Here is a 19388-nt window from a genome sequence, read left to right on the forward strand (position 1 = left end):
TTTCAATGCATTTATGTGCTTTCCATGTGCTGCTAAAGCACCAACATGTCATGGTGCGTTGCAATTAAAAAAAAAAAGAAGTAGACAGTGGGAGGCTCAATGTCATGTTTACTATAACCAGCCAATGGTGTCCACTGGCTGCATCTCAGTGACATCATAGAGAACAAGAGTCAGTTCATGTATTTAAATAAAGTGACATCACAAACAGCATTACATCTCTACTCCAAAAGCCCCTCCCTTCAGCATGACTGAACAGTTCATATAAAAAATGACATTTTCTCAACTTTAACTAAATGTGGAATTTATTATTATTATTATTATTATTATTATTATTATTATTATTGTTGTTGCTGTTTTTTTTTTTTGTTTTTTTTTTATACAAACATGAAAATCTAAAGTTAGTTGATAATATGGAAAGTAGACTCAATTTGATTTTGACTGGAGGACCTCATGGGAAAGCCAATAAAATCAGGTTAAAATTAACTATCAGGAAGTGGCTGACAGTAGAGATGCAAACCTGCTTCTTTTAGAGAGGTGCTGCTGGTGGGAACTTCAGTAGCTTTCAGGGTTTTGTTGAAGCACCACCCATCCTCTATACATTTTTTTTTAAAGCACTAAAAGAATGGAATATGGTCAGTTTGTTTTCTTCTTTGATTTGCAGTTGTTCATATGATAGTGGGGTTTGTGGTCAGTGTCAGCAGGAGTAAATGTGTTTGGAGTTAATATGTTTTCAGGATTCTACTAAAATATGCATAAAGCAGAAATTCAAAGTTTGTGAACAATATTTCACATTAATGTCCATCAGTGTGTTTCCACGGTCCCTCTCTGTTCAGTTGTAACAGCTTGTATTTGTGCTCTGTTCTCATGCCGAGAATTATCAAGGGAGGAGGCATGCGCTTGAAAACTGACATGGAGGTCTGCCCCCCCCCCCCCCCAGGACACAGAAGGTTGCCACCAGTGCCAGATAAAAATCACAAACAAACAAAAAGAAAAAAAAGAAACTGTCAACAAAATGAAAACAGTGTATTCATAGAAAACTATGTACAACCAATGGAGTGGCAAAAAAAAAACACTGACTTGTGTTTTTGTCATTGAAAGGTCATCACACAACCTTTTGATCCCCTTCTGTACAATGTGACTCATTACAACAGTACAAATTCATCAGGTTATGTCTCCTGCCCAGTGAGAGGGCAAATAGCTTGTGACATCCTGTGAGTTGTATCTTGTCACTGACATGATGTCACCCTCCCCCCTGCACCTGATATAAGAGCAAGATGTCCCGAGGTACTCAGAGTACTCTATTCACAAAAGGATGCACATAGCCCAGAAGTTAAAAAAGACAAGCTCCTTAGAAAAGACAGTAAGTGCCTACAGATGTATTTCAAAACATCCATAAAGAATAATCGATTCCAGAAGAAGAAAAATAGATAAAAGTCAGGATTCTCAGTGTGTTTTTCTTGAAAAGCAGAACTAATGTCCTGTCATTTCTACGGGAGAAAACTCATCCACCCAACCCTACCCCAACCCCAACAGCCATCCCACCACCAAATCCAAGTTTGTTACAGCTCAGTCATTTTTTAATTTGTTTATTTTTTATTTCATTACACCCAAGGCAGAATAAAAGTTACTAAAACTCAAGACTTTTACAGTTACAGTGACAAAAACAGTTTAAGAGACCCACAATTTAAATTGGACTGCAAAATAAAAAATAAAAAACAATCTTTTTTCTATTTTTGTAAAATGCCCAGGCATTTTCCAATATTACAAATACTGGTATACTTTTACAGTAAACAAGAAAAATGTAATATATATTCATGTATATTTATATATTTACTAAAACCCCGTCACCAAAAAAACAGAAGAAGAAAAAAAACAAAAAAAAAAACCAATATACACATTGCCACTACGGCATTCAGAGAAACTTTAGAAGCAAACCTGGAAAAAAAAATACTCGTTTGTTTAAAACACACATACACACAAATATTATTTTACCCTTGTACTTGTTTCAATACTGTAAACTTATTTTAAGACAGAGTGCACTAAATTCTTTTTTAGTTTCTGCATTTCCTGATTTTTGTTGAGTCTCTTCCTTGACTATTTGTGTGGCTTTGTCCACTCCTGAAATTTTCTGTTGTGGGACAGACTCTTGTCCTCATGAATGGAATTTGATATATATCTATATATAGGTTTGTGCCTTTATATGTACATATGCATACATATATACACACACAGACACACTGATATTGTGCTGGGTACTCCTAAACCTAAACTCAGCATTGTTTCATTTGTACTGATTTATATAGTTCTGTTGAAATGTCAAATTTCAAGTTTAAGATAACACAATTTTACATTTTTCGTCGTCGTCGTCCTCCGCTTATCCAGGTCCGGGTCGCGGGGGCAGCAGCCTCAGCAAGGAATTTTACATTTTTTTCTTGTTCAATTTGATCCTTCATAAAAAGAGTTGCATTTGTCTGAGACATTAAATAGGAAGATCATTATTCAAGGCACACTCATGTCAAATTGAATGGCAGTACAAAAACTGTCACAAATAAATATAATTTTTCAATATTTTTCAGTTTATAGTGCCAGCATTGGGAAAGCCTAGCCTAATAACCCTGGGCACTTCAGCGTCAGGAGATCCCAAGCTCTAGACCCTATAGTACCTTTTTTGTCCAGCTCTGTGTGTGTGTGTGTGTGTGTGTGTGTGTGTGTGTGTGTGTGTGTGTGTGTGTATGTGTGTGTGTGTGTGTGTGTGCGGGTCTGTTGTTCAGAGCTCTGAATTTATACATTGACAGCATCCAAATCTGATCTGATTTCAAAAGAAAAAAGTGCCACTCTAAAGGTGGGTGGGGCCTAATGAAAACAGGGATTATGATATTTACAGGGTTCCCACATATTTTCAATTGACAAACTTTCCAGACTTTTCCATGACGTTTCAAGAACCCATAATAAAGTTGTTGTTTTTTTACTTGCCTCACTTGTCTGGTGTTTTTCAAACATATCGATTTGAACCTTATTCAAACATAATGTTAGCAAACTGGCATAAGTGGAGGGAGAGAGGAACCCAAGGCAAAGATGATGAAACGTACAAGATGGTAAACAAAACAAACTATGTTAAGTTAATGTTACATTGTATGGAGGTAGTATATCCACAAAAGATTATTGTAACATTTTCATTATACACAATGAAATTCCATAACTTTTCCAATGACGACTTTAATGCCTTTTTCAATGACTGGAAAACATAATTGTGAAATTCCATGACTTTTCTAGGTTTTCCATGACCGTGGGAACCCTGGATTTAAAAGAAGGAAGGGGCATGGAGTGAACTGATGCTGCTTTTGTAACTATTAGTCGTACTACTTCAGCACACACTGATATATATATATTTCCTCTTCCACATAAAACTGTCCCACAACTGATGGTGAAACTTTGAGGGATCTCTATTCCTGTTGAGGTGACTTCAGGAATCAGATGATACAATTATAGAATCATTATAACAATACAATTTAAATTTACTGTATCACTTTTGAACAAATTGTAAGATATTTTAGCCTGAAAAATGCATAGGGATGTTGATTATTATAAATCTCAACAATAAAATCTGAGAATTATAAATTTTCCTCCGAAATCTAGTTCTGCTATGTATGCATATACATTTAACCCTCTCTAAACTAAATGATGTGATCATTTTAATTCAAATATAAACAAGTCTAATCACTTTGAAATGAAGATAAAGTTTGGGCATGAGCTTGGTAGGGGGGACCAACACATTCTCATTCCAACCTCGTCACATATCAACGTATGGCCACGGACTTTCCACATCGACATATGACGTGCAAGGTACCATAGGTGCATTGGTTGTTGACTTTCTGGGATGTCAGGTCAAAATCTTGCATGTTACATGCGTTGTCTGTTTTTAAAATACACTTCCATTTTCACAGGAAATGAACAGTTTGCATACAGTCTCTTTCAAAATGAACGCACTACGTTGGTACAACACCTGAAATTAATGTTGTTGTTGTTTTTTAAACAAATGCACATGATTACATTAAGCCAACACACACTTGGTTGGGTTTAGGAAAAAGGAACATGGTTTGACTTTTCAGTCTTACGGGAAGCGAACACCGGCCTCCCGGGTGAAAGTCAGTGGTTGTTGGACCCATCTACCACACCTACCACCCGCCCTACTTGGACTTCTGCTGCCTTAACTTTCATTGCTGTCCTGCCACATTTTCCCCGACTCCGCCAGGCACCATTTAACAATAACAGCGACCAGCCGCATATCATGCCAATGTGAAATGATGGCTTTTTTTAGTCCATGTCTGACACCAGAAGTCACTGACCAAGCACCGGTATTTGACAACTTCAGAGTGAGACTGGGTTGGGGGGGACAGAGGGCAGCACAGGATGCTGTAGAGGACACAACTGTCCCTAATTATTTAAACCTGATAAAATGGAAAAGCTTCTGGAGGCAAATGAATTAATGGGTAAATCAAAAAAGCAGTACAGTTTACCCTGAGATGCCCCTGTGCTAACTCTTTCTCATTCTTCTATTTATCTTTACGTATACTCATATTGCATGGCTTCATGCTCAGTTGACTCCAAATAAATAATATAGCCTAGATCATATGGCTGCATGCAAAAATATAATACATGGAAGTATGAATGTAGGTAAGATGGGGATGGGGGATAGTAAATGAGGGATGGTTGTCGTAGCGTAGTCAGGGCTTGGTACAAACCAGTCAGCAGCTGCCTTATCTAAAATCTGTTTCTTCTGACTGGAATGATGGATTCAGGAGGAGACAGGGTTTTTGAACCTTGGGATCCTCCTAGATTTTGGATTTACTGTCAAATATGACGCTCAGTGCTACATATTCAATTATATTGACATGTTTTAAACTTAGTTCATGCTACAATGCCAAAGGATTGTTGTCCGCGTATCATCATCACACAAAATAGACTAATTCTAGCATTCTCAGTTTCAAATTGAAGATTGAATTCAGCTTCTCTTCAAGAAATCACACATTTAGCTTAATATACAATTTCCTACAAGCAGCGGCCAAAAAAGATTTCTTAAAATGGACTTTTGCCTTCTAAAAAAACTCTCAGGATATCATGTGGGTTTTTCAAAAAAAAAAAAAAAAAACAGCTTAAAACGCAAATTTAAAGTAAAACAATTTTTTAAAAAAAGCCTAAATAATAATGTACCTGCACATGCCAAAATACAAAATACAATAAATAGAGAAATTATTGCACAGTTAAAGGCTCCACATATGTCATAACTCAACTGGCTGATTGTTTAAAAAGGAACCCCAAATGAGGCAGTTTAGACAGCTTCAATTGGTGTTAGGATCAATGTTTTCACTTTTTTTCCTCAGTTGGCAGTTTCTTAAAAACACTAATATAACCCAAAATTAACATTTCAGAAAAAGAGTATCCAGCTACCCCATTTTGTTTATTTTTTAAGTCAAAGTGTGTTGCAGAGTTTGGGAACAGAGAACCTGGTTTAGCTTCTCTCTGCTTGTTCAATTTTGACCTCATTGGTCATCAAATGTTCTCCATGCCACTTTTTCATGTGTTTCTCCAGAGTGCTGTACACGCTGAAGGGCATTTGGCAAATGTCACAGCGGTAGACCTCCTTACCAAGCTGGCCATGTGTCTTCATGTGGCGCGTGAGCTTGGAGCTCTGGGCGCAGGCATAGTTGCACAGCTCACACTTGTAGGGCCTCTCACCAGTGTGACTGCGCCGGTGCACTGTCAGGTTGCTACAGTTCTTGAATACCTTGCCGCAGTATTCACAGGTGTCACACCTTCTGCCATCCTTGGAGCTAGGCCGACCTGGGCCTCCACCCAGATGAGGCGTGCTGCCTCCACTTGCGGTGCCGCTGCGGCCTGACAGGCCTCCATCCAGCAGGTCACCCGGAGGTGTTGAGAACCTTAGGCTGCCATTCTCGGATGAGTGCTCAGAGGAGGTTGCGAAGGGAGATTGTCTGGAGTCAGTGAAGCCTAGGAAAGGGTCTTTGATGAAGTGGCGGGACGCAGCATAGCCCACCAACCACTGAGAGTAGACATTCTCAGAGGGAATGTGGGGTGCTGGAATGTCCAAGTCCTTTTCAATCTTGATGCGTTTATTTGAGGAGTTGGACAGGCTGGGGCTGGTGATAGGGGTTGGCTTACGGGGAAACAGGCCTGAGAAAGAGTCGCCCGAGCCACAGTTCCGGCCGTTAATGGTTGTCCTCTCTTCCTGCTGGTGGTGGTCCATCTCCCCAGCCACTGAATCCTCATCACCAGTGTCCCGCTGGCCTTCCGAGCCCCTCTTGGAGAAGGGCATCCTTTTACGATTGTCAACTATCAAATTATTGTACTGCTGTATAGAGTTGAGCCCCCCACCTTCAACCATCTTCTCAAGAGTTATTGACGACTTCTCCTCTGAGGGTGGTTTAGAACCATTTTCCCTGTTACGGTAGAACTCAGACTCCATGCTGAAGTTGGATTCTGGTCGACTCTCATTCTCCAGTTCCTCTTCTTCCTCCTCTTCATCTTCCTCCTCATTGCCTTCCCCCTGGAAGTCCCCATCACGATTCTTCATGCCTTCACCTGTGCCATCACTGGTGCCTGGCTCTGGGGAGCTTGTGGTGGACAGTCCGTCATCTGAGCGCCCTGTCAGGGATCCAGCCTTGTGCATGTGGGTCTTCATGTGGCGCTTCAGCTTACTTGCCTGAGAGCAAGCATGGTCACACAGCTGGCACTTGTATGGTTTTTCTCCAGTATGGCTGCGCCGATGCACCACCAAGTTGCTCTGGAATTTAAAGGTTTTACCACAGAACTCACAGGATTTGACCTTATTCTGTGTCTGAGGAGGGGTGGTGCTGTTTGGTGGCATCGGCGGTAAGGGGGGGGTACTCAGAAAGGGTGATTTTGGACCGGGCTGGAAGGGGTTGGGGTTAAGCAGTCGGTGCATAGGATTGGCCCTGCTGGGTGACAGTGGTGGTGTGGTGCTGTTGTTGTTCCCTGCCAACTCACGTAACCGCCTGGAGAAGTCCATTGACTGGGACTCCATGGCCATGGGCGTTAGCCGCATCACTCTCTCAAAGGCACTGGGGTGCTGTGAGATGAGGCCCATTTCCTCTGCGCTAAGACGTTCCAGCCGATGGGGGTCGAGGTGGTGACGGGGAGGCGGGCTGACAAATGGAGGTGTGTTGGGGAGGCGGTTCTCTATAAAGCCTGGGGGAGGCTCCCGGAGCAGGGGGCCCGCCATCCTCAGCAGGTGGAAGGGGTTGTTGTCCCCAAGAAAGTTGGTGAGGGGGGACTGCGGGATGGAGTCATTGCCCATAGGTGGAGGCATAGTGATGCGTGGGGTGAGGGCTGTGCTGGAGGGGTTGGACTCCAGGTATATGCGAATGCCATGGGTGTTCTGGGCATGCTGCAGCAGGAACCAGGCGCTGGGGAAGGGCTGCTTACATGAGGTACATATATAACTGGAAGGCTCATCCCTGCCACCTGCAACACACAAAGAGGGAAATACATGATATATTTCAGCTGACAACTGACTCATTTTACTACTCTCTTAAAACTTTAGTCGGCAATGAAAAAGCTCATCTAAAAATGACAAGCATTCTCAAGTCCGAACTGACACATGAATTCCTTTTTAAAGATTATTAGGTCAAAGTAAAATCTACTAATTCCTGAATCAAATGAATCATCAACAATGCTACTTTTAAAATAACAGCTTATTTGCAGTGTGTTAACTTTTCTTGGCCAAAAAGCAGTGAGATTCGCATGTATGCTTTACAGTTGGATATTCTGTCTAATACTCCTCATAGCTGGAAAGGCCTTGGCCTATCATGTTGTCACATAAATACTACATACTTATCACACTTTTGACAAGTGCAAAAGCTGGGAACCCCTCCAAGTAAAAAGTCTGTAATGTTTGCAGAGTTAGAGATGCCAAACACATATTGGTGAAGACCAGGGCCGGACTGGTTTTCCTGGTGGACTGGCCTGGCCTGGCCTGCTAAATGGCCTGCAGGCTGTAGAGCAGGACTGGACTGCACATAGGGAAAACCGGGACTATTCCCGAAGCACTGGCCTGTGATTGGCCTGCTTGTCATTTTTTTCCCAACAGGCAGGCCAGATCAGAGCAATCACAGTGGCACAGTGATGCGAGGAGAGGGGTGAGGTGTGTGAGGTTGAGCGACTTGTCAGTTGTGAAACGACAAGACGTGATTGGTTTGTTTCGGTTTACACCCGCCCCAACAGTCCTACGTTGTAAACAAAGCCAGCCAGATGCTTCTGCAAGTAAGTTACCTAAAAAACACTAGTTCTTCTCAGCATGAGATCAGGGGACCCCCAGGGGTCCTTGAGGCCAGATAAATGATTGATAAATGGACCCGATAGTACATTTGGTAAGGCTCCATTTGTACGTTCTCAGAGAGAGTTAAATTGACACTGAGGATTGGACTTTTACAATTACAGTATAGAAATGTAGGCCCTTGAAATTCAAAAGTTTGAAAATCACTGACCTACGAGCCACATTTTCACTACTTTTGAGATGATTTATTTGTGCAACAAATGGGATATGATCATTTCATTATCCTATATGAATACAAGGGCAAATCAAATAAGAAATTCACTGTTATACTGTATAAACTATAGTGTATGCAAAACAACTATAATTCTATGTTTGCTATGTAAAGGTGGAGGTGATGTTGGTACCAGTCCTGTTGATGCTTCAGAAGGAGAGGCCAGTGCAGGGCAATTGGCAGAAGGTACAGAAAAATGTCTACAGTAGGGCATGTCATTGGTGGTACATAAGATTGAGTTATTTGCATATTCCTTGGGATTACATTACAAGAATGCTATTTATTCATTTTTATCATTAGTTACCAGCCTGAAACAAGTTGCAGACACATGAACACCAGGCACTGGCAGTTAAAATAAATGGCTCTCTCATGTAGTTGTAATAATAGCCTTATTGGCACCACAGCTTTATTCTATAAAGTGTAAGTGAATTCTGCTGTCTGTTGCCTTACTGTTATGTATCCCAGCCCAAACATGAAAGCTATTGTATATTCCAACCTTGGATTTAGGTTGGGTTCATTAGGGTTCCCTGTTATGATAATGTATGAAGACTTAAAAAAAGGAATATACTGTATTGACCATTTGCCAATATACATAGAGGGGTGTTAATTATTTACCTCTTTTACATGGTAATGACAATCTATTTCATATTTTACTTCAAAATATTTGGTGGGTCAATACCTCCACAGATGGGTCATGACCTGAAAAATGTTGGAAGCCCTGTTAAGGTAGGATACGTCTCTATATCTGTCTAAGTTGGCTTGACTTTGTCAATGACTGACGTTACTGAAATAAGTTCACATAAGTTGAAGTTGCTGTTCGCCTATATTTTTACTATTCACTGTTGCATTCAATGTGGTATTGGCATATTATATTGACTTGCAATATAAGCTGGCATCTAAATGGTTTGCTGACAAAATAATACAATCATGTTTTTCACTTGAGCATAATACCATAGCATTATTTCAGGTGTCATGTTGTGACTGTTGTATTGAGGGGTATATTTTGGTGAGAAGTTTCAGTGGTATGTAGGAGAGAAAAGCACTGGACTGGACTGCTGGTGATTAGTTACATGGTGAATACCCATATGTGAAATGGAATAATGCTGTGACTATTGGATTCATACGGAGTGTCCCTGTGACATTGAAGTGAGTGTTGTAGTGACTGTTTTGCTTATATTGGGGTGCATATTTGTTTTGCCTCAGCCAACATGTGCTACTGTGTGTGTGCGTGTGCATGTATGCGTGTGCATGAACGTGCGTGTGTGGGCTGGGTGGCCTGGTTAAATGTGTGACTCCGGCCTGAAAATTTCTCCCAGTCCGGCCCTGTTGAAGACAGATGATGCACAACTTAAAACATTATTGAAGGATGACTAGTCACACACCAGCAAATAAAGGTAGCAGCTCTTCTAGGGAGGAATATTTTTAAAAATCAGGCAAGAGCAAAATCCACCAGTGCATGTGTGTGTGTGTATTTTTGCTTATTGTTTTGCTTATCAAGAGATGTTTTTTCATTGAATTTGAAAAATGAACACACAAACTGTGTACATGTTTTAGTTTTTGAGATATGCTCATTTTTATGAGCAGAGTACAAAGGTGTTTTGATAGTTTCATCTGCAGTAGCAATCTTTCCCCATTGTTATTTTTTTGTATTTCATATCCCTAAAATCTGTACAGCCTAAAAGCTAAAAGGTTATGTGAGTTGATAAACCATAATAATTGATAAAAGTATTGAATATGTATCATAAATTAAAAAACAAAAATACAACAGACATTCCTATCGACCTGCTTCTCTGCTCCTCTGCTGCCAATGCACATTTTGACCATCTTTTGGACTGCTGGACTGCATAACATAATGATGTCATTGCACGCAGACAACATGATGGCACAAAAGACAGAAGTTTTAGTTTTCTGATGCAAAAAAAGCTCTAGCTGTTATAGATTTTAATTTAGATCGATTTCACGAAACAACAATCACCTGCAGCCATGACAGGACAATACTGTGATGTCACCACATGTTTTCACCGTCTTTTAGATTGCTTGTGGCATAAAGTAATGATGTCATCGCATGCAAACAATGTAATGGTTGGAAAGATGGAAGTCTTAGCTTTCTGTTGCAAAAAGAATGAATGCTCTAGCTCTTGTTGTTTTTTATTTTAGAACAATTTTAAAAAGGATCATGAAAACAATAACCCCAAGCAGCAGCCCGCAGGAGCTCTGTTTTCAGAGGGTTAACGACCGCAAATGCATTTTCACTCAATAATGAGGTGGAATTACAGAGAAAGACAGGTAACCCAATACTTAAAGTTGCTTTTGATAAGATACTGGGAGACCAAGCCTCACTCTTTTTTTTTTGTACCTTTATTAACTAATAAATGAAATTCCTTTTATGTATTACACACAGGTTTTCACTATTCAGAAGGGACTTGTTACCACCACAGCACAACCAAACAGGCTGAGGAGCTCTCCTAGAGGAATTATATGCAGACACCCCCTCCACACACACACTCACGCCCACAGATAACGGTAATTGTGCTCTCGTATTTATTAAATGAAAGCTTGTTGTCTTGACCTAGTACACTAATTTCAGATACTCAGTGAAACATATGCTAATTGTTTTACTTATTTGTGTGTGTATATGTGTACATGGTTGTAGCTATTTCTGGCAGCCACACACACACACACACACACACACACACACACACACACACAGACAAACGCATGCATGCACACATAAATACAGAAATGTATGCTGTAAACAAACAAACACTGTTTTCAATGTGTTTGTAGATCTGGTTCTGACAGAATGCACTACTGTGGGAAAAAAAATGTAATTCTGTTGAAGCACACATCTAAGTTGCCACTTTTCTTTCCTTAGGTGCCTGCCTGGAAATGCATGCTTGAAAAAATACACTGATATTTATTGCATAATACAAAATACAAATCAAATCAATTAATCATGCAGTTTTTCAGGGTGTATGCACTATAATTAAATCCCACATGTTTGAATTTTTAAACACCTTCCAACCATGTTTAACAAGATCATTTTGTTTAAATATACATGAAAAGCCCAATAAATGATCTATTAAACAATAATAACCAATCAGTAATATTTCATCTATTTTTCAAAAATCTGCAGAAAAAAAAACAACCATTAACAATTCAAAGCGCAGTAATTCGTTTTTTTTCTGACTCTCTGACTCTGTGTGTGTGTGTGTGTGTGTGTTTGTTAAGAAGGACAGGCGAGAGGCAGAACAGCTGTTCACCTCCAAAGTCCTTTTGAGCCTTTTGACTTAATTATAGTGGACAACACATTCACACACACACACATACACACAAATACACACAGACGATGTAAATAATAGCTCCCCATGCCTCAGCTTTTGTCTGCACCTTCCTCCCTCCATGCTTTCACACACACACACACACACACACACACACACACACACACACACACACACACACAAGCTGTTTTAATGCTGAATCTTGAGTCCCTGAACACATCCACCCTCATTCCCTCTCTGTTTGCTCCACCCATTGATCCATAAGTAAAAACGGGGGGGGGGCATCCTCTGTCTTTCAACTGAACTTCTTGTCTGCTGACAGAAGTCACTGGGGTCCAACAAATAAGCGCGGAGGGGTCTGTGTGAGTATGAGAGTAAGATTTAGATAATGTGTGTTTCTGCACTGAAAAGCCATTTCTCTCCAGCCACAGTGGAAGGAGCAGGTCGTGGTTTTGGTTTGGAGGTGTGTGTGTGTGTGTGTGTGTGTGTGTGTGTGTGTGTAGGCCTCTATGGCTGTGTATGTTTGTGTGTGCGTGCACCCTCCCAGGGGAAGGGAGTCCAACGCAGATGGCAAATAAAGTATGCAGCCCGAGGCGAGAGCACATTATGCTAATTCTAATGTCAGCTGTACTTTAATATACGACTCTATTTAATCACCCCATTATTTCCTATTTCCATATGAAAAAACGAAGGGGGGGGGGGGGTGTCTGCTCATCACTTGATTTGGTAGAATGAACAGACCCATGTTTTATGGAGTGCTGCGTGTGTGTGTGTGTGTGTGTGTGTGTGTGTGTGTTGGGGGTAGAAAATGAGAAAACACACTCCCTCCTTAGCATCCACATTCTGCATAGTTATTTTCTTCCTTTCTCTCCTCTCTCTGTTTCTGTTTTACAAGCACACACGCACAGTTTGAATCATGACCTATTGTATGTGTATTTATAGTAAGTCTGTACATTTGTGTGAGTGTGTGTCTGTGTGTGAGAGGGTTGAGGCCCTTCCTGTAAAGGTTATACCAGTTTGTTATGTGTTCCTCACGTCTAGCTCTCTGTTTTCAGAGATATCAGTGATTTCCCTTACAGACATACAGTAATTCAGTAATTTGTGGGCGGCTGTGGCTCAGAGGTAGAGCGTGTCTTCCACCAATCGAAAGATCAGTGGTTCGATCTCGGGCTCCTCCAGGCTGCATGTCGAAGTATCCTTGAGCAAGATACTGAACTCCAAATTGCTCCCGATGGCTGTTCCATCGGTGTGTGAGTGTGTTAAAACTGAGTAGCAGGTGACACCTTGTATGGTAGCCTCTGCCACCAGTGTATGAATGTGTGTGTGAATGGGTGAACGTGACTCGTAGTGTAAAAAGCGCTTTGAGTGGTCACTAGATGACTAGAAAGGCGCTATACAAATGCAGGTCCATTTACCATTTAATTCCAATGAGTGGAAACAAATTACTACAAATTACTAGTAAACATTTTTACCTGCTAACAGGTAATGTGTTTTGTGTGTAAAAATCCTGTCCTCACTATACTCTGCCAATCAAAGTCGACTTGTCTGAAACTAATTTGTCAAATAAATTAAGTTTAGCGTGATGTGATGTACACTGTAAACCCCAATTCACTCACTTAACTAATAATGTTTTTGGAAACTGCTTGCACTCACAGTCAGCACAATGCTGTAACATAAAAGTTTTGAGTACACCAGGCACAAAATAAATGTGTCACATGACCCTTGTTTGACAGAATTTTATGTCAGTTTACAGAATGTTTTGCTGTTGTTAACCTTTTAATTCATTGTCATATGAACAGAAAAACAATGAGTACACATTTTATTTTTATATAATTGTACTTTGAATAGAACTACATGCGTGTCCACATGACCATAGCTGTCCATGAACATTTGATGCTGAAAGTACAGTACAGGCCAAAAGTTTGGACACACCTTCTCATTCAATGCGTTTTCTTTATTTTCATGACTATTTACATTGTAGATTCTCACTGAAGGCATCAAAACTATGAATGAACACATGTGGAGTTATGTACTTAACAAAAAAAGGTGAAATAACTGAAAACATGTTTTATATTCTAGTTTCTTCAAAATAGCCACCCTTTGCTCTGATTACTGCTTTGCACACTCTTGGCATTCTCTCCATGAGCTTCAAGAGGTAGTCACCTGAAATGGTTTTCCAACAGTCTTGAAGGAGTTCCCAGAGGTGTTTAGCACTTGTTGGCCCCTTTGCCTTCACTCTGCGGTCCAGCTCACCCAAAACCATCTCGATTGGGTTCAGGTCCGGTGACTGTGTCATTGAATGAGAAGGTGTGTCCAAACTTTTGGCCTGTACTGTATGTCAGAGCTTGACTAGTTTAATCTGACACATAATAGCAATGATGGCTTAATGAAAGAGGGAAAAACATAAAAAAGAGAACCTGGAGCTGCACCCAAAAAGAAGGGAGGAAAAGGGAAACACCTCAGCATCCAGACCTCTGACACTGACACCGGTAAGGAATATACCTAAACTAGTAAAGCCTAGTAAAATTAATGTTTTATTCAAATCAGTTCTTCAGCATTGGTGAATGTTACATTTTCATGTTCAGACTGTAATTGGTCATCATTAGCTGTTACTTAAGCAGACTGATTATCTAACTTATAAATAATGACACACTACTCTCCCCTACCTACAAAACTTTACACTTTTAATAATTCAAAGTATTCTATCGGTATCGATATTGGTGATTCTGGCCCTGCATTACTTGGTATCATATTGATGACCAAATTTTGTGGTGTTGCCCAACCCAACTTGTCATAGCAGATAAAGCACAGGTGAAAATCATAACATTAGTGATGGCTTGTTGCCCCAGAACACCATGCTGCTAAGACATCACAATAAAGGTTATGACTAAGGTTGCAACGGTATGAGATTTCCAAGGTACAATAACCGTCTCAGAAAATATTGTGGTTTCACGGTATCACAGTATCACAGTATTACAAAATTATTACGTATTATCAGTCTGAATAACCCAGAAGGGTTATATTTGGCTGAACAAACATTTTATTACTATAATTGGAACTTGAAATCATTATTTTAAATGGATGTATGTGTAAAAAGTTTCCCTTTTGAAAATGACTAAAATATAGTTGAAATTCTCCTTCAAATTGTTGTTTTTTGTTTTTTTTATGCTGTAGATAAGCAAATGGACATGGTATGATGATCGTCAATTTTCATATCACAGCATACCTTAAAACTGGTACACCGCTGCAACTCTATTCACGACTCCTAAGTTCTAGTAATAATATGAATAGACAGCAAGACGGATACAAAATGAAAATAAATAGATCAGACAAAGAAGAAGTAGAACACAACAATGCTAACACAACACACAGCAGCCTGCAGCAAGCTAGCTAGCCAGCACAGCTAACATTACAGTTATGAGAAGCTATTACTGCTTAAATATTTCAAAACATTTTGCTAAAGTATAGATTATACACGTCATGTTAAATAAAGTTGGTTGTAAGCTTTTCTCTTTGAAGATGTTAAAATCAGCAACTATTTTACTAACAAGTCTCGGTGGTTGATTTCTATACAATCCCTTTTTTTCCTTCTTTTGCAGTAACATATAGTATGTGTTCTGTGCCAGTATAGTGAAATTGTATCTTATCATCTACTGAGTATGAGATTACAAGGAAATCTGTTCCTGATCTGATCCAATCCTAATTTAGCCTATGGATTTGGGGATTAGGGTGAAAGCACTAAATACACCTCTACTCATGGTAATTTCTACACTATTTGTTGTGTACAATTTGTGAAATGTGTTAATTTCAAACACAATATTGTATGCTCTGTCTAACTCTTTCCACCTAATATGAATAAAAGTACTGGAAATACAAGAACTTTTACTGTTCTAAAATTGGTTAATTGCACAAATCCATTATAAAAGCTTTTAGCAAGCTATTAGTTTTAAATTGCCAAATCAATTATTTGACATGAGTGGTACAGTCAGCCCACACACATTAATGCTCACACAAGTTTGAATTTTCAGTGAGGTAAGCAATGTCACAAAAATCAAACTCATCTCAACCCTCAAATTAAAAAAAAAAGAAGAAAAATATACAGGAGCTGACGAAATTAAGTAGCAAACATCAGTGTGTCAGTGTGAGACTCCATTCTCACTGACTCTGGTGCTTCAAGCCTGGCCCTTTGCCTGTGTTTTGTTTGGCTCATGTTCTTACACACACACACACACATACACACTTGGCAGCACAACCTGTATGAGAGAAGAAGAAAATGTGTGCTGTCTTGGATATTAAAAGTTGTTCTCCTTTATTGCAATTTTAAAAAACAGTTGATAATTTTATGGACACACACACGTGCGCGCGCGCACACACACGCACGCACGCACGCACGCACGCACACACACACACACACACACACACACACACACACACACACACACACACTTTGCCAGCTGAAGTCATGCAACTGCTGGGAAGGAAATGTGACAACATGTAGTCAGGGTTTAGGGATCTGACATACTACACAATACTACTGTAGCATTCGGATTTGTGTGTGTGTGTGTGTGTGTCCTTCAGCAGCAGCCATATGGAGAATAAACATCCAAACAGAAACAATTACACTGCCTTCTTTCCCTCAGTCACACTTGTTTCTTGCTATTCTGTCCTCTGTGTTGCTCCTTCCTGGGTTTGGTTTCACACTGCATAAAACTCTCATTACTGACTGATTCCAATTTTCACTATGATTCAATTTGCCATAATTACTGTGGCTGCGGCTAATAAAAAAGGGAAGAGAGGGAATGGCTAGAAATCGGTGCGAAGGTCAACTGGCAGTTAGCGGCGTTCATTTTCATCTCAGTGTATTCATCTGGGGCGGCTAATGGCCTAATTCCCCTCCCCCCTCTCCTCAATAAATATTGCTGGAATTACAGGTTAAATAGCTAAATTAAATCAGAGCTATTACAGATGAGGGAGGGAGGAAGAGAGAGACAGAGAGAGAGGATTAGATAGGGAGTCTAATCTGTGCAATTACAGAGGAAGCGCAGATCGCCACAAAGTGTGCATGATGTAGCAAGTGTCAGAGGAGCACCGTCAATTTATTGTGTCAAATTATTACGTACATCATTTTTCTCAGTGCCGTCAGCCAACATGAAGAAAAACAGAGTGCGGACTGTGAAAAGCCAGAGCAGAGTTAAACACTCATCTTTAATTTTTGACTCTGCTTTAACATTCAATTTACAGTTTACTCTTCCCTTCTTTCCAGTCTTCTTTTTGTATCCTCTTAAACTGGAGTTGTTTTTACGTTTAATTCAAGGTCTATTGTTTTTTAATCATAACGACAAACTGCACACTGAATTTCATCACATGCATAATAATAACAATAAAACATCTGACTTTGAGTCACTCATCAGGATTGGGAAATTAATTCACCACTCTTCTCCTGCTGACTCTGTGGCCTGGCTAGTCAAAGTTTTCAAATATAAACAGCGGAGGAAGAATTAAGAATCTGTCGGTAGCCCTGTGTGAAAGACGACTACAGAGGGGGGCAAGGGCGGGGCTTTGAGTTTGAACGATGCTGCGCTTTAGCCAATCACAATGGAGGGGGCAGGGCTGAGACATGCAGGTGTCCCCAGGAAATGTGTACCTACAGAAACAGCAAGTTCCGTGTCCATGGCAACAGCTCCACCCAAAACACTGTCTCGTCAACGTAAAAAAATATTTTTTCCAGCGGATGTCTTAGTTACAACATGATCGAGCTAACTGGAGTAATTTCATGTTGTATCCGACAACAGGAGGCTTTTGACAAATGACGTCCTGATGTTAGCTTGCTGCTGCTGTTAGCTGTCCCTGTCAGCTGCAGCCACTGATGCTTTTTTAGACATCGATTTGATTTCCCAAAACTGAATAAATACCACACATAGCAACACAAAACTGCTATGTGTGGTATTTATTCAGTTTTGGGAAATACCACACATAGCAACACAAAACTGCTTTGCTAGCTCAATTATGTTGTAACTAAGATATCCGCTGGAAAAAGTATTTTTTTCACGGACCATTTATTGAGTTACTGAGTTACTACAGACACCGCTAACGGGACTAACAGCTAACGGTTAGCCCAGCTAATCTACGATAACCATGTTACTAATTACAAAACATGCACACAGAAATAGTAGCGTTTGTTCAATCATTGTGTTTATAGACTTTACAAACATCAGATTAGTCTAAACGGTGATATAGTGATGTGAAAAATGTGATATATATATATATATACATATATATATATATATCCCCGAGGCCCCTGCACTTCCATTAGTCGAAAAACTACAGGCAGTGCCTCCAGAGGTAAAGGAAGAAAAAAAAAAATCTTTTTTTTTTTTTTTGTTAACCGTTGGATTTCCAGATTGGTTTCCAACAGGATATCAGTGACCATACTATACTTTGTTTTACCAAAACTTTATCCTGGAATAGCAGACAGCACCATTCAACCGGGTGACTCTCTATATACCGATCTGACAGAATAAGGAGGAGGTGTGCGCGTTATGGTGAATCAACACATCCTCGCTTCAACCTCGTCACCTATCGACATTTGGTCATGGACTTTCCATGTTGAGATGTTACATGCAAGGTACCCTGGGCACATTGGTTGTTGACATTCTGGGACACCGTGTCAACTTCAGCCTATTACATGCATTGGCTGCGTTTCCCAGATCCAGTTAAGAAGATCTTAGCGCAAGAGCTTCTTAAGAACACACTTAAGTCTTCTGTGAAAGAAAAACACATTTCCCAGATTCACACTTAGCTTAAGAAGATCTTTCACTAAGAGGCAGTTGTAAGATTTAGCTGATCCACTCTTAAGTCTTCTTAGCGACCAAACGCTCACAGATCCAGCTGCATCAGGCAAATTAATATTACACTAAGCAAGGAGATATTAAAACAGTGCGCACCGTATTTTGATCTATTTTATACTTCAGATTTATATTGTTTAGCATTAATTGGTGCAGGGGCAGCTGGCCAATAGAGGGCGATAGAGCCACAAAAGAAAAGAAAGATGATGATAATAAATGTATGATTATCATCAATTCAATCAATCAATTTTATTGATAAAGCCCAATATCACAAATCACAATTTGCCTCACAGGGCTTTACAGCATACGACATCCCTCTGTCCTTAAGACCCTCACAGCGGATAAGGAAAAACTCCCCAAAAAAACCCCTTTAACGGGGAAAAAAAACCCGGTAGAAACCTCAGGAAGAGCAACTGAGGAGGGATCCCTCTGGCAGTATACATACATTCATCATCATTATTGTCATATATACATACAATATATTAATTATTCTGATCATTTTCACTTGAAACAGCTCATCCTGCCTCTGAATATCCAATTAGATGCAGTGTGAAGTTGTGTTCCGACCCTTTGGGGCGATATCAGCCTGGCTGGAAATTGCCCCGAGTCACTCTCATAGACTTTCATGTGAAAGGCTTTTTTTCTAAATGCAGGCACTCCAGTGCAATCTCTATGGG

At 40.1% G+C, this 19388-nt stretch overlaps 1 protein-coding gene across 1 annotated transcript in view; it reads right to left on the bottom strand.

Annotated features, from left to right (window-relative positions):
• Positions 1–349: 349 nt before the first annotated feature.
• The window catches only part of bcl11ba (BAF chromatin remodeling complex subunit BCL11B a), an 80720-nt gene continuing 61681 nt past the window's right edge, over positions 350–19388 (bottom strand). The window contains exon 3 of the mRNA XM_049596248.1: positions 350–7503. Coding sequence (XP_049452205.1) covers positions 5510–7503 — 1994 coding nt within the window. The 3' untranslated portion in view covers positions 350–5509. The remainder of the gene's footprint in view (positions 7504–19388) is intronic.

Source organism: Epinephelus fuscoguttatus, linkage group LG14 (assembly GCF_011397635.1).
Source record: "Epinephelus fuscoguttatus linkage group LG14, E.fuscoguttatus.final_Chr_v1".
Taxonomy (NCBI): Eukaryota; Metazoa; Chordata; class Actinopteri; order Perciformes; family Serranidae; genus Epinephelus; species Epinephelus fuscoguttatus.